Here is a 15,064-nt window from a genome sequence, read left to right as displayed (position 1 = left end):
AAAAACTTTAGCCTTTCGTCGGGTATACCCCGTATATAATATAGTTTAATTTCATAGTTTAAAATAAATCATAAATCGGTTTTTTCTATGAAGTTGGACAATGAAAAGGACATATACATTATAGTAAAATTCTTATAGATTAAATTAAATTTAATTAATTAAAAAATTTTCTGGAGTAGGTGGCGGTGACATGAGAAATTTTATTCTGTAAACAAGAGATTATTAGTTACCAAATCATATTGAACTCCACACGATGACTAAAGGGATCTAATGTTAATTTAAGATGTAGGGGCATAATTGGGGTTTCATGTGAAATTGAGGCGTAGTAGTGATAATTAAAGCAGCAAATTAAAATGTAATATAGTTTGTTGGGGGTAGAAGAGGAAGATCAATGATTAAATTTCGAAGGAAAGTAATAAAGAATTTTGACTAAGGAAGAGTCACGCTGAGCTGACGCATATAATATAATTGAAAGGAAGAAAATGAAGGCATGAAAAGCATAGGATAGGAATGAAGAGTCACGTAATGAAGGACAAAAGGATGACAAAGAGAGGTTGATTTTTGGAGTAATTAGCTGCAACAAACCGGAGTCTAGTGTCAAAACGCAAAAACACGTTGGTTTGAACTTTGAATGCCGGTGTTGAATCTGCTGCAACGGTTTAATTAATACCATTATTACTTGTAATTAAATGTCATTCTGCAATGAGCCCACCATTTACTTTCACAATTTGCTCCTCCATTTCTTTTCTTTGTTTTATATAATTATTACTGCACATATTCTCAGTAACTTATGTGGGTCTGAGCCGAGTCTCACCACTCAACCCAGTTAACTTCCATATGGTTCGGCCATTATACCGTGAAGTTTATCTGATTGACCAAGTTTGATAAAATTTTCAATACAAAAACTATGGCCAAACGACTATTTTCTACTGAGGATATAGTGTACTCTTAAACTTTGTCTTTTAATTTTTAAAAATTTAAATATCTATTCTCAATTAAATTTTTATTAAAAATTTCAGTTAAAATTAAAAATAAAACTATCATTTATTAAAAAATTAAAATTTTATCACATTTTTTTTATATTTAAAAACTTATATTTTTTTCCAACCAAAGTTTAAAAAGTAACAAAAACCCTTATAAGTTTGTTTCTCTTCCTTCGACACCAATATCTTCTTTCCTGATAGTCGGTCGTCCTTCTTCCCCCTTATCTCTCCTTCGGTTTCTCTCTATTTGCCTCTCTGATTATCTTCGATCGAAGATAAAAACGTCTTCATCTCTTAAACGAAGATGATCAGTTTGCACCTGAAATGAAGACAATTTCGTCTTCATCTCCTATCGAAGACAGTCGGAGAGGCAAGGGAGAAAGACCGGAGGAGAGATAAGGAAGGAAGGAGGACGACCGATGACTGGGAAAAGAAAAATCAACGTTGAAGGAAGAAGAACAAATCTTGGGGGGCTTTTGTCACTTTTTAAACTTTAGGTTTAGGGGGGGGATGTAAGTTTTTAAATATGAGAGAGGAAAATGTAATAAAATTTTGATTTTTCAATAAATGATGATTTTACCCCTAATATTAACTGAAATTTTTAACGAAAATTTGGTTATGACTAGGTGTTTAAGTTTTTAAAAGTTGAAGGTGAGAGTTTGAGATTTCACTATACCTTGGGTGAGAAAGAGTCCTTTGGCCAAAAACTTTTATCGATAACATTTTGAATAATAAAACATATAGAATATTCTAACTTCTTTTATAGGTATATTTTTTTTTAACGAGAAAATTTATTTAAATTGAGTTGTTTATTTGGTGTTAAATTAATCACACAATCTTTTAAATCTCAGGTCTAACGACTGGCTTTAAAGGATAGTTTGAATAATTAAAAAAAAAAATTATATATGAGAGCGTATAAGTTCAAACCTTTTCTATTAATTTTACAAGCATAAGTTCAAACATTTCCTATTAATATTATAAGAATAAACTCTTAATTTATCTGATATAATGGTTTTCTTTATTATCGAATACGAGAAGCCCATTTCCCATGCAAAGCCTGTTCCTTTTGACCTGAAGCCCAGCAGACAATATATGGACTCTGATACAGTCAAGCTTATTGTTCAAAATTTCTAGATTGTTGCTTGCTTATGATAAATGTCAATTATTCAACATGTACCGGTCAACATGTACCGGTCAACATGGTCCTGCACCTTGGGTCTAGACCTCATTGAATGAGTAATGAATTTATGGACTAGATGGGCTAGAGCTCAATGGGGAATGAAAAAAAGGGAACAATTGATGTGTAATAGGAACTAGTACTGTTGACTCTAGTGCACATGTTGCCATTGAGATGGATTAATAAAATGGAACATTTGGAAGTAAAAGAAAGAGCCGAATTTGGAATTGATGTGCCCCTTCTCCTTCTCCACTGCCTGCTCTAGTCCATGGATAGGAAGGGAACCTGTGTGATGGCTAACTTGTTTAAATACCACTTAGTATCTCAATCATTATCTTTCATTTCCCCAGCCTCCATCAAGAGTTATTGTGTATCACTGCTGTTAAATTATTGTTCATATTACGCTAATTTCTGCTAATGATCCTTGTCCCTACATAGTTTTGTTTTTCGATTAACCAAAGTATTAGTGCATCTTTAATAGCTGGTTTAGTTTGTCAAAAGCAGTGATTTTGTGGTGGAGGTATTGAATAATAAAACAATGCAATTGAGGCTTCTTCGTCTTCTCTTTCTTTCTCCATCGTCCAATGGATTCATTATGTAACAAAAACTTCAAATATATATGAATTGGACTGAAAATGTTTCAAATCATCTCACACTTGCTGAATTTTACCAAAACCCATCAGTTTTAAGTAGAGAAAAGCCTATAAATCGAAAGCTATCCACAAAAAATTGACGCAACAATCGAACTTATTTACTTAGATTACAAGAAACTCAGCCCAAATCACTTGCGCACAAAGTAAAGATCCATGTTCGTTAGGCATTAACGGGGTTTTCTAGATGTTGCAATTTTCAGATTCCTCAACTGCTAGATGGTTGACGTCAAGGCCGAGACTTAAATTGTTAATAGAAACCACATATTTTGGCCTTACAATTTGTGATGTGTATAACAAAGTTTGATATGGTATTTAGTTTGAGATGATCACAATCTTATTACCAAAATGTATGAGTCTAGTTTTTGCAAAATAAATAAAATCAAGAAAAAAAATAGAGAGGCTGACAGTAGAAATGTATATTTCACCTTGAATTCAGAGATGTCATTGAAAATAAGTTCTAGCAGCAAAAACAACTCCATTTGAGAAAGACTGGTTGTTGCAGTTAATTTTGGTTGTTGCAGCTGACATCATGTCTAAGTGAAGGCAGGACAGACCAAAATAAGATGATATTTACTGATTTCATGACTAAATTAATTGGCATATATTCAGATTAATCAAGTGTGAACATAATATTCAGCTTCTTCATCAGTAGGTAGCTGCACCACACCCTAACCGGAGCAAAGCTTTTCAAGGGCCATGTTTTCATCGCCACCAACAGCCTCTAGAGCACTCCTCACCAAAGATTCAGGAAAACCCATCTCCACGAGTTTCTGTACCTGCACCAATCCAATATTGATATAGCATTGCAACAAAGTCAATATGATGTTTTAGACTTAAAAGTAAGTATGTACTTGTTATTAACTTCTTATATGGAAAGATAGCCCACTGTCAATTTCCTAGTAGTAAGTTAAATAAGGTAAAAAGGACAGATTAAACAAAGGCCTAGAGTTGGCATACCTTGTCCTCTACCCCAAGAGATGAATTCTTGGCAAAAGTTTCTGTCCAGTAGCGAGCTGTTCCTAGAAAAGTCTGATATTCCCTAAGATACTGCAATGTCACAGACACTAACTTAGAATTACAACAGAAAGCTGGGAATGGGTGGGAGCTCTGGAACAACGCTGGCACTGAATTAAAAAAAACAAGTGACACGAATATCTTCCTGAAATCCACAAGTATACCACAGGAGCAAGATGGGAGAAACTAGACCTGTTGAGCTACCACGGCATCTTGAGGGTCATCAGGTTCAGGAGCAGACAGCAATGCCTGTACAGAGAGAAGTGCTGTCTTCAGAGTTAGTGCTGGGCTCCATTGATCCTTCAGGATGTCTAGGCAAATTGCTCCACTTTGACTGCTTATATTAGGGTGCCTTCATTCACAGAGCAAGTAAGAAAGGATTCAGGTGTTATCATTTCAGAGCTTAACTGACAAAATTGATGTGCTACCAAATAACATATAATTTGCACACTCAATCCAAATATTTCCATCCACCACATGTTTGCCCGGACAACACAAAATCTAGCAACAAACTTCTTAATTCTTAATCTTCAAATCATCATGTACTCTTAAAACAGAATGCAAACCTGATTGGATCAGGGAGCAGAAACACCATGAAAATTAATTTTTTACCATGAATAATAAATAAACAAAAATCATTTTAAAACATGCCTACGAGTAACTCACTGAAATCTCAAACAACTGCAACAATATCTCATAAGAAGAGAAATGAAAAAATGACTGACCACTTCCTTGAGTTAATAGTACAACACACTCAGTTTTACTTTGCTTGTTTCAACTAGTATTGGAAAACAAAAGCTCTACTACAACGTGTTAAACACCTGTTGGATGAAAATAAGGTATCTTTTTTATACATCTTTTCAAGTTTGTGCTCATGAGGATGGTCTTACATAAAGGGGTGAACAAGTTGTCCACATACAGGCGGTACATAAAAACATCAAGAGGCTTTAAATTATCAAGAGAATCTGAAATCAAGTTGCTAGGATATCCTACAAGAGTCTAGAAGTCAACAACAATATATCAAATTAAAAAAAAAAAAAAAAAACTCTATCAAGCTATTGCCATTTCCATAACTAATATGGAATCACAGAAAAGCCACATCTTGAATTCAGGAAACACATAAGCCCATAAAAATAAAGAAAATAGATATTTGACGTTCAACTAACAACTATGAAATATGGATTACTGTAAATGCCTTCCCCAGTTGATTTACATACATACGTATAGACTTTGGAATTCATGTGCATGCTAGATGTAATATTATCAAAGTTTTTTGTCAAGTGTAAAAATTTGCTTCAACCTCATCCTAGTGCTCATGAGATTAGGCATACACATCAAACTCTGAAGTTCCATTTACCATCAAAACAAAGAGAGAGTGCCATTTGCATTTTATTTCTATTATAAATACCAGAGAAAACAATAGTAGCAATTTAAGGAGTTTCATTTTCTAAAGCATATCAACTATTCTCCTGGTACAGCCACCATGTGTTAAAATTCCCTGAAACCATCATGAGAGAAACAAGTACACACATACAATGCATGTATGGTAATTAAATAAATATAAACTACAGGAATAAATTAGAAATAAAGGCAATGCACAATCATTCTTACCAAACTTTGGTCACAAAATGCATTTTGGGAGGCTCAAAAGGATACCCATCTGCAAACAGAAACCAAACATTAAAAATACAAGTCAACGACGGCCTCTAAGTCCAACATCATAAATACAACAGGAACGAAAATAAGGAACTACTAGTATAGTAAGAGAAATACCCAATAAGGTAGGAACCCTCAGGTTGATCAAATTTTTAATAATTTCCAAACTTGGTTATATTGCCATTGGTCCAGTAACCTTCCTTAGACATTTTTTTCTCTTAACTTGCATCACATTTATGTTGTACACCGTCAAAAATATGTAATTCCAGTAACATTACGGAGGTTAAACTCCTGATAACATAGCAACTCCCAACTTTTCCAAGAAATCAATTACAATAGTACAATTACGAACCGATAAATTTGAGCACACAACCGCTTGAAAAAACCCTAAACCCAGATCAAGATTCATCTAAAATTGCAAAATATTAGCCTTACAGCTTAACCAGAAACGAAGAAATGATAAAGAAGCAGATAGTTTCACCTGGCAATTTGATGTCGAGATGAAAAGTGCCGCCTTCGTACGGAGTGCCGATGGGTCCAGGAATGGTACCCGATAAATGAACGAGGTTGTCAGAAACAGGAGTGACTTTGATGCCAGAAGCCTCCATGTCTCTGCTACATTCTTGTAGCTCCTTTTGTACGCGACCAAAGTCCACCATCTTCTTCAATTCGATTCAAACCCAAAAGGAATAGAACTCTTTGCTTTTGTCAAGGCTTTTGGTTTAATTTTGTTAGTTTGGTTAGCTTTCTTTCGTCTTGTCTGGTTGTTTGCCCGTCTTTTCAAGCAAGAAATTGACAGAGAGAATTGGCAGCGAGGGGTTGGGACGAGAGAAGTCGCCCCACACTTGATTTATTTTTTAACCTGAAGAACGGTGGAGAGAATTTATTTAAATATTGAGCAATACTATGTATATCTATTTTGGATATACAAATATATACACATTCATATGTGTCATCATATGATTGGTTATTGTTTTATTCTTAATTCAAAATCATCCAATTAAATGATGACATATATAAATATGTATATATTTATGTACCCAAAGTGAATACACATAGTTTTATTGTTAAATATTATGAGAACATAGAAATTACAAGCGACAAGAACGACACCGTTTCAGCAATTGCTCATTTTCAACTTATCCCTCTTTTTAAAGTTTAAAAAATAGGCAACTGTTAAATTATCTTTTTAATAGTATTGAATGCACGATTTTTATACATATTTTTTGTATATATTTTATTTATAAATAATAATATATAATTAAAAATTAAAAATAAATTAATATTTAATTATATAATAATATATCATTATTTATATATAAAATTATATACATAATATTATTATTATCTTTTATATCATTGAGTCCATTGAAATAATAAAATAAGGACATTTCTAGTTTTGTAAGGCTTGTACCCATCAAACATTTGTAAATATTTATTACCGCTTTACTTTTTTTAATAAAATTTTTTATTTTAGTCAAATTATTTTTTTGAATTAAATTGATAAATCAAAACATGTAAAACTAAACTCTTGAAATATTATTAAAAAAGAATTAAACATTTAATTTCATATTTGAAAATTTTCTTTTTTACTAATACTAGCTTTAAACTAACTTTTCTACCATCTTAGAGGAGTTCCATTACCTTGGATGTGACAGAAGACAAGCTGATATTGGTTGGTGGAATGGATTGATGTTCTTGTGTATATATATAATACTATACTCTTTCAAATAAATTAGGTGGGGAGCAATATCATAATTCAAAAGAACATAAGAGCTCCCTTATCTCTAGAAAAAAATAATATGAACGAGGAAGACACTCTTATGATATATGATAAATTTTTGATGGAGTCGATACAGTGATTATGTATTCAGTTATTATACCTCAAAATTTACTGGTTTGACAAGTCGAGCCGAGTTCCCAATTAAAAAAAATCATAATTCAAAAATTAGGAATGTAAAAAAGGGAAAAAAAAAAAAAAAAACATGATGATGTAGATGCAATGAGATTGCATAAATTAGAGAACAATTATGTTGACAAAGACCTTGACATAATCTTGAGATATGAAGGCTGGTGGAAAAATACAGCACAACAAATAAAACTTAGTTTCATTCTAGATATATTTCTCTTAATATTTATCATTTGAAAAAAAAAAAAAAGGGGAGGAAGATAATTGAATACCAATTAGAAACCAAACCTTGGAATGGTCCAATCTATACAAAGGGAAAGGATTGTGGTGTAATTAATTAATTAATGAAGACAAAGACGTGCAAGGAAAAAAGGAGAAGGCAAGTTGAAACACAACACAAGTGACGCCGTTAGTTTTAGAAGAAAGAAACTACAAATAAAAGAGAGCCAGAAATTTCTGCTGAAGCAATGAGTGACCCACAATGTCTTTACAACGTGGGATGGGAGGCTCATAGCAAATTACCAACGCCCAACACAAATTAAAGATATAGATTATGGAGAGCGATAGAAATTTAGATTATTTAGGAAGATTAAAAAAAAAAAAGATATAATAAATAATTAAACAAAGCTAAATAATAGTCTTTTATGGAAATGCGTGGAACCGTAAAAACAATAGAAGCAGCAGCCGCCCGCAGTAGAAGAAAAAAGAAGAAATTCTATTTTGACTGAATTTCCATCTGCCTTTCTTATTCTTCTTATTTTTTCTTTTTTTTAGAGGCGTGCAAGTTTGAATTGAGGGTGGTTTGTTTGTTTTCATGTGTATAATCACGGTGCGTCTTGTTTTTTTTTGGTTCTGTTTAGATTAAACTTATGATGATTGGCTTCGATGTCATCGATATAGTTTGTTAAGTTGCGATTTTTAAGTTCTGGGGATGTGTGTTGCTGTTATCTATTTGGTTCTTTTGGGAATTGGGACAAAGAAAGAAATTTCGTTCTGGGTTCGATATTATGCATATTTTTCTGGGTTTTGGTTTTTCATATTAGATAAATGAAGAATAAAACTGAGGAAAAAAAATTACTCGTATTGAGCTTAAGCTTAGTTTTTTCTTATGTTAGGTGATGAAAATTTTATTTTTTGTATGATCAGAGTTGCCTTATTTTATTTTATTTTCTGTTTCTATTACATATCTTGAAGATGAGAAGTTGTTGACAATTGAATCTGTGCTTCTGTCGTCAGTTTTCTTTCTACTTCTTGATTGTGTTCAGGCATTGGCTTTTATTTGCTAAGATTAATGTGATTCTGGATTGGTGTTGATCACATCGGTCTTAAATTATTTGTGTTTTTTTGGAGGTTTTTATTTAAAAAAAAAAAAAGAACAACCTATAATTCTATGGATTATCTACAAATAATTTTAAATGCGCTCCTTTGGACGACCTGACTATGATTATTTTTCTCTGTAAGTTAATTTTTTTTCAAGAAGATTACTTAAGCTCAATTAGGGAGATTATGGATTGTGTGCTTAATTGGTTTTAAAATTGAAAACATATCAAGTTTGTGGATGTATAATTTATGTTCTGTCTATAGTTTTTTGTGGTGGCAAAATCATTTAGCTTGGTTCTTGTAACTATATGTCCAGGATAATTCATTGGTTTCTCATGAACCACTCTTTTCCCTTTGCTGGTTGATTCAGAGCTGAGAGAACAACAAATGATGTTCTACTATCGTCTTGTGCATCTGGATTTGGCTTTCTTTGTGTGCATAATCTGAAGAAGGATCTGTAGTTGAGATGGCATTGAATTTGGTAGATAGGTAGTACAAGCCTCTGCCATTGATTTAGCTTTAGTTTTGGCAAACATACTAATATTTCCGGGAATTCTGGCAACTGAACTTAAATTCTCATTAATGCCATTGATATCATCAAGAAACTCGAGTTCCATTGGTTCGTGGAGGCATCAAATGATATTGATTCAGGAAGATGCTTTCAAGTAATATATCACAATTGATTGGATAATAAAGAACTAAGGGAGGATCCTTTTGAACATTTGAAAGAACTCTTAACTTTGGAGATGGGCTTGCCTCAGGTGTCTTCTGGTGGTATTGCTGAGGAAATGACTGTGTCGCTTAGCAGTTTTGTGCAAACACCACGAATTGTTAATGTGAGTAGTTGTGATTTAGCTGGGATGCATGGAGGAAATGTTGGCAATAGAATGCAGATAGATTTTCCGTGCTCCTCTTTCGGAGATTACCCCAGGAAAATCATTCCAGAGCTTCCAAAGGATTCAAATGTTTTGCATGTGTATAAAGATGGCAGATCAAATATAAATGGTTTGAATAATGGGTCCATGGAACAGAATGGCTGGCTCACTCCTAAAAGTGGGCAGAATATTCAAACATCTATCCCCAGGTTTGTGGGTTTTGAATCAAAGGCATTGCATTCCCATTCTGCAGCATTTAATAAAAAACAGTCTTCATCCCCTAATGCAGCTGAGGCCACTGGTTCACTGGCCAGGAAGCGAGTACTGTCTCCATTGAGTGGAATGCTTCTCCCCGATCATTTTAATGGTAGTGCTCTGGAGATTGGTGACGGTTCTTATCAGAGTGCTTTCCTGGAAAAAAACAATAACTATCATTTGCCTATCTCGCAAGAGCATAAGAAAGCTCATATTGGCGACTCCAATCATTTGAGTTCTCCAATTTGGTCTACTTCTAGTTTTTCAGAATGGAAAAGTTCACCTGTCAGTAATTGTGGAGAAAACTCCAAGTTTTCCATTGATGGCCCTTTCCTTGGGAACAAGGATTGGCAAACTTGTAATCATTATATATCCTCATCTGGATGTAATGATTCTGGAGCAACGGAAGTGAGGTCTTCAACTGGTGCTATAGCTATACCTAAGAAAAACAAGGTATCACCTTCCATGTCTCTGTCTCTGTCTCCTCTTGGTCCAAAATTCCCTGAAAGAATAAAATCTTCAGGTGGTTGCAGAGATGTAAATAAAGAATTAGATGACAACTATATAACCTTGAAGGATATGAAGCTGTCACTTGATGGAACTTTCCCTGGCATTTTATCTTCCAAAAAAGATGAGGATATTAGGATGCCAAGTAAATCATTTGAAGATCTTAATTATTTGCAGAAAAAGTCAGATCTGTTCACTCCTGAGGTTGTTGTTGGCTCAGAATGTCATTGGGGTCAGGCTTCAGAACTTACCTCTCAAAGTGTCACATTGTTAAGAAGTGTCAGTGGACTGGCAGATAGGAGGTCCTTGGTTGGTTCATTTGAGGAGTCTTTGTTGTCTGGTCGGTTATTATCTGGAAAAGTTAGTCAGGTTAGCATTCTAACTTGTGATTTAAGTTGGTAATGAAAATTTGTTTGGTTCATGGCATGTTCACTGGCCTTTCTACTTTTCCCCAATGTCTATAGACTAATAATTTTTTTTGTCATCTCTAATGTTCAGAGAATTGATGGTTTCCTGGCTTTTCTTAATGTGACTGGGGGAAATTTCTCAGTGAAATCACAGAAACTTCCATTTTCTGTAAATAGTATCGATGGAGATAACTACTTGCTATATTATTCATCAATACAACTTGGTGGACATTCATTAACAAACAATTCTATAGGCCCAAAAATGAGAAGGAGCCTTAGCATTGATGACCCTCAAGCAGATAAGAGTCGCTTACGTATACCTATGAAAGGGTGCATACAATTGGTAATATATTTGTCAAGATTTTTTTAGTGATCAAATTAAATACGTCTTTTTATTTTTTTTTCTCTTTGTAATCTGGACAGTGGATTGTATTATAGGTTAAATTACGTTACTGTAAGAATTTTTGCCCTTATATCAATCTATTAGGAAATGTTATTGATAGCTCAATGTTATAATGTATTCATGCCTTCGTGTGGTTATCGCTTGTGCACATGTATTATTACCAATTCTTCCTTCATTGTCCTTTCCTATTTTCTGCCGGAGAGAACATTTAATTAAGATAGATTTAATAGCATTTAGGAACGAATAGTTTTCAAAGATTCATTGCTATTTGTATGCATACTTTCTATCTGCTCATGCTTTTATAAACATCAAGATATTGCTTGCCTGTTGTTATATAGATTTGTATTTGGATAACTAAGTTATTAAAAACATACTAGAAAATAAAGATACACATATATATAATAGATCAATGTCTTACACTGACAGACTGAATTGGTTGCAGGTTCTTAGCAATCCAGAAAAGACACCTATTCACACCTTCTTCTGCAACTATGACTTGAGTGACATGCCAGTTGGTACAAAGGTAGGAAAGGAAAAATAGATTCTAGCATTTCATCAACATATTTTTTTTCTCCTGCATCTTATTATATACAGCTACTTTTCTTACCAATGACAGAAAAGTATGAAGCTTATAGAAATGTGTTATAATTAGAGAAAAATTTTTTGGTGGCAACTAGTACCTTGTGTCATTTATATGCACCATCTAAAAAATTTTATTGCCAGTATGGGAGGGAGGCTAAAATTTACTGTGCTACTTCTTTGTGGCAGCTGAGAATTGGCTTTTCCGATCTATGTTGCTTGTATCTGGATGCTTGTAACATTATTTTCACTTTTTTCAAAGTGATATAAATAGGATGTAAGTGAAAATTAAGAGTCCCCCCAAAAGGGAAACAAACCTATTGTTATCTTTGATGTGTAAAGCTAAATCATGGATTGGATTTCTATTTTATGATTTAGTGTTATGCAGCAATGAGCTTTCTGTTGTTTTTCAATGGTTTATATTCTTGGATTAAAGTGAGATTCTTACAATTGAAGCTTCTCTTTGAACCTTGTGTTTATTTAAATAGACATTCATCCGCCAAAGGATCACTTTAGCCTCTTCTGCACCAACTTCTACACCTGGAATTGGAAGATTGAGAGATTATGATGTAAAAAACCATGTCAAGCCATCTTCTGCTCCAAACATTAGTCATTCTTCACCTTTTAGTGGAGACTTTGGTTATTCAAATGAACCTGATATCATGCATAGGCATCCACACGAGGGTCTGGAAGAGATTGAAACAAATGGTTCTGACTATAATGGAAATCTTGTCTGCCAGTCTTGTGAATATATAAACTCAGGTGGGAAGGACCACAGCTCTTCAAATTCATTCCTTGGAAATGAGGATAAATCTGTAAATAGTCCCTTAAAAGTCAACAAGAGCAATACTGGCACTGGTGTTCTGCGCTATGCTCTTCACCTCCGGGTTTTATGCCCCCATCCAAAAAGATCTTCAAGATCAATCCAGAGATGCAAATCTGATCCCTTAAGTGCACCAAAGGACAGTGACATAGTGCGACGCTTTTATTTGTATAATGATATGAAAGTGGTATTCCCACAACGCCATTCAGATTCTGATGAGGGCAAGGTATTGTGTCTCTGTTTGTGTCCTACTAATTGTCTCAATCTTTATTTTGATTGAATTATGTGATTGCTTCAATCTGCTTATCATTGGACTGCAAATGCTGTGTATAGGCCTGAGTATCATGAACATCTGATCTAGCATATAAGCCCACTGTCTGCAAGCATTTACTTGGTAGTTTTACTGCCTAATACAGAAGTTCTTATAACTTGCAACTCATGATTTTGTTGGTTATTTCATGGTTGAAATTAGATTTATAGTCGCCAGGTTGTGACAAATGCGATTGTCAGTGTTCAGATTTGGTTTTGTTAAGTATCTCTACATTCAATCTATCTAACCCGGGAATGCTGTTTTCACATTGCAGTTGCATGTGGAATATGATTTTCCATCGGATCCCAAGTACTTCCACATCAGCAACTGAAAATGCCCACCATCTCTCCTCCTCAAAACCTACTTCTACACCTCTGTAAATATCTGTACATGCAATTTCTTCACATCTTATTCTCAGATTTGGATAGAAACCCATTTTTATATGTACATAATTAGATTATTAATTTATTGATCCATGATCCTTAATGCTTTTTCATTCTGCTCTCTTCATAAAAAAGAAGAGAAAGGAACAAAATAATTGTCGTGGACAAATAAGGAGTTTCTAAGTGATTAAAAAAATTGTCCAAAATGTCAGTTGGGTGATTGAATATTGTGCTTCATCATAAAATTTGTGGTGATTCTAATTAGAGTCTACTGAAAAACCGACCTCAATGAAATCAATGAAGTATATAATCTTTGACAATCGATAAATGCAAATGGGTCAAGTTGGAGAATTGCAGGAAGACGATTAGACGATAAATCTGAAGGCGAAGTTTTGTTCTTATAAAACCACCTGGGTCGACTCAACGCTTCTTAGTTTTTCTATTATTAAAGAGATATTCAAAGTCCACACAGATCTAGTTGGGGTCAAACGAAACTAATTATGAGTTTCAACTAAATTTTTTTTGTTTGTTAGTCATCCACACATCATTCCTCCATGTCAAGCTCAAATGCCATTTTCCACCCAAACTTTGATGAAATTACAATTGTCCGTATTTTAAGTTTGAATTTCGTCGTCCACTTTTCTTAATTAAACTGTTAAGTTTTATTGTAAATTATTAGTTTATCCTAGAAACCATGATCCAAAGCCAAAGAAAAGTTTGAATAGCACCATTTCATTTTTTTATGTCAAAAGTCTAGTTATGGAGTCCTAATTCAATGTTATCCCTTCACCCTTTGAAGGACTGTATCCTTTTTCATCTAATGTTTGTCTTTTCCAACTCTTTGTCTTTTAGGTCATCTCACCTCTTTTGCTTGAATAAAAGTCATATGAAGGTAAGTAGGCAAAAAAGTAAATTGACAAAAGGTTACCATGCTATCAGAATAGATTCATCAAGCACTCAGAAATTCTCAAATTGCTAGAAGTGAAAAAATAGAGAGGAAAAAAAACAACTTTCTTCTTACGAGGTTAATAAGAATTGAATCATTTATTGGAGAAAACAATTTTGTTTGACAATTGAATTATTCTTCTGCCCTTTTTATTTCACCCTATACCTACTTTTACCTATGACAAAAATGACAAGAAAACTAATATAGCATACGACGTCCAATAAAAAAAAAAGACAACATATTCTCTTAATTATCAAATGAAATTATTTCTTTCAACAAATGATTTAATTTGTATAAAAAGCATACAATTATCTCAATCTTTCTAATTTGACAATCAAATCGATTCGTTATTAAATTGAAAAGAATTCTTTTTAGACATAGAGTTATCTTCATTCTCTCTTTATCGATTCGCCTACAACATTTATCTTTGGTGACATTCACAATCTTGCCTATGAACAAAATGTTTACAGTAATCCAATATTTAATTAATGAGAAAATTTAAAAAAGAAAAATAGAAAAAAGAATGAAAATATAATTTGTTTGAACTATTATGAGTTCAAGTGATATTAATTTTATTATATGTAGTGTAAACTACAAAATAGACTTTAAAACTAAAGTATGAGTATGACTTCAATGGATGGATGAAAAATCAAATTTCCAAACATTAAGGGTATGAACATAACATCAAAGTTTGGGTGGGACATAGTGATTAAACCCTTATCAATTGGGGTGTTCTTCAAGATCATGGCTTGTTGATAACGTGAAAAACGCCTCTTATTATATTTAGTGTTGGAAACAATTAAATATATGAAATCAAATTTTGTAAATTATAGTAAACATAATTTAACGTATCTGACTTTAAGT

The 15,064-nt window shown here is 33.3% G+C and overlaps 2 protein-coding genes across 4 annotated transcripts; one reads left to right on the top strand and one right to left on the bottom strand.

Moving 5' to 3' along the window:
- Positions 1 to 3,214: 3,214 nt before the first annotated feature.
- LOC123215543 (ubiquitin-conjugating enzyme E2 27-like) lies at positions 3,215 to 6,349 on the bottom strand. Its single transcript, XM_044635689.1, has 5 exons — positions 5,965 to 6,349; positions 5,439 to 5,487; positions 4,020 to 4,179; positions 3,771 to 3,860; positions 3,215 to 3,589 (listed from the first exon to the last, which is right to left on the bottom strand). Exons 1-5 carry the CDS (start codon positions 6,140 to 6,142, stop codon positions 3,482 to 3,484), a joined length of 585 nt encoding a protein of 194 aa, XP_044491624.1. The 5' UTR covers positions 6,143 to 6,349; the 3' UTR covers positions 3,215 to 3,481.
- A 1,501-nt stretch (positions 6,350 to 7,850) lies between these two features.
- LOC123216744 lies at positions 7,851 to 13,367 on the top strand. Of its 3 annotated transcripts, none has more exons than XM_044637299.1 (6): positions 7,851 to 8,221; positions 9,083 to 10,718; positions 10,848 to 11,099; positions 11,602 to 11,682; positions 12,227 to 12,787; positions 13,146 to 13,367. In XM_044637299.1, exons 2-6 carry the CDS (start codon positions 9,459 to 9,461, stop codon positions 13,200 to 13,202), a joined length of 2,211 nt encoding a protein of 736 aa, XP_044493234.1. In that variant the 5' UTR covers positions 7,851 to 8,221; positions 9,083 to 9,458; the 3' UTR covers positions 13,203 to 13,367. The 3 variants fall into 3 exon arrangements, with proteins under 3 accessions (XP_044493234.1, XP_044493233.1, XP_044493235.1); XM_044637298.1 differs by having other exon boundaries at positions 9,029 to 10,718; XM_044637300.1 differs by lacking the exon at positions 7,851 to 8,221 and having other exon boundaries at positions 9,590 to 9,796; positions 9,877 to 10,718.
- Positions 13,368 to 15,064: the final 1,697 nt, after the last annotated feature.

Source organism: Mangifera indica, chromosome 5, assembly GCF_011075055.1.
Source record: "Mangifera indica cultivar Alphonso chromosome 5, CATAS_Mindica_2.1, whole genome shotgun sequence".
NCBI classification, from domain to species: domain Eukaryota; kingdom Viridiplantae; phylum Streptophyta; class Magnoliopsida; order Sapindales; family Anacardiaceae; genus Mangifera; species Mangifera indica.
Note: the sequence above shows the minus strand (reverse complement) of the source record. Positions and strands in the feature narration are given on the sequence as shown.

Bases quoted from the DNA above. Each gene is read 5' to 3' on its own strand.
- LOC123215543 (XM_044635689.1), bottom strand. From the start codon at position 6,142: ATGGTGGACTTTGGTCGCGTACAAAAGGAGCTACAAGAATGTAGCAGA. The intron at 3,861-4,019 runs GTCTAGTTTCTC...GTGACATTGCAG, and splicing joins ATGCCGTGGTAGCTCAACAG to TATCTTAGGGAATATCAGAC. The intron at 3,590-3,770 runs GTATGCCAACTC...GGATTGGTGCAG, and splicing joins CTCTTGGGGTAGAGGACAAG to GTACAGAAACTCGTGGAGAT.
- LOC123216744 (XM_044637299.1), top strand. From the start codon at position 9,459: ATGGGCTTGCCTCAGGTGTCTTCTGGTGGTATTGCTGAGGAAATGACT. The intron at 10,719-10,847 runs GTTAGCATTCTA...TCTAATGTTCAG, and splicing joins TATCTGGAAAAGTTAGTCAG to AGAATTGATGGTTTCCTGGC. The intron at 12,788-13,145 runs GTATTGTGTCTC...TTCACATTGCAG, and splicing joins CAGATTCTGATGAGGGCAAG to TTGCATGTGGAATATGATTT.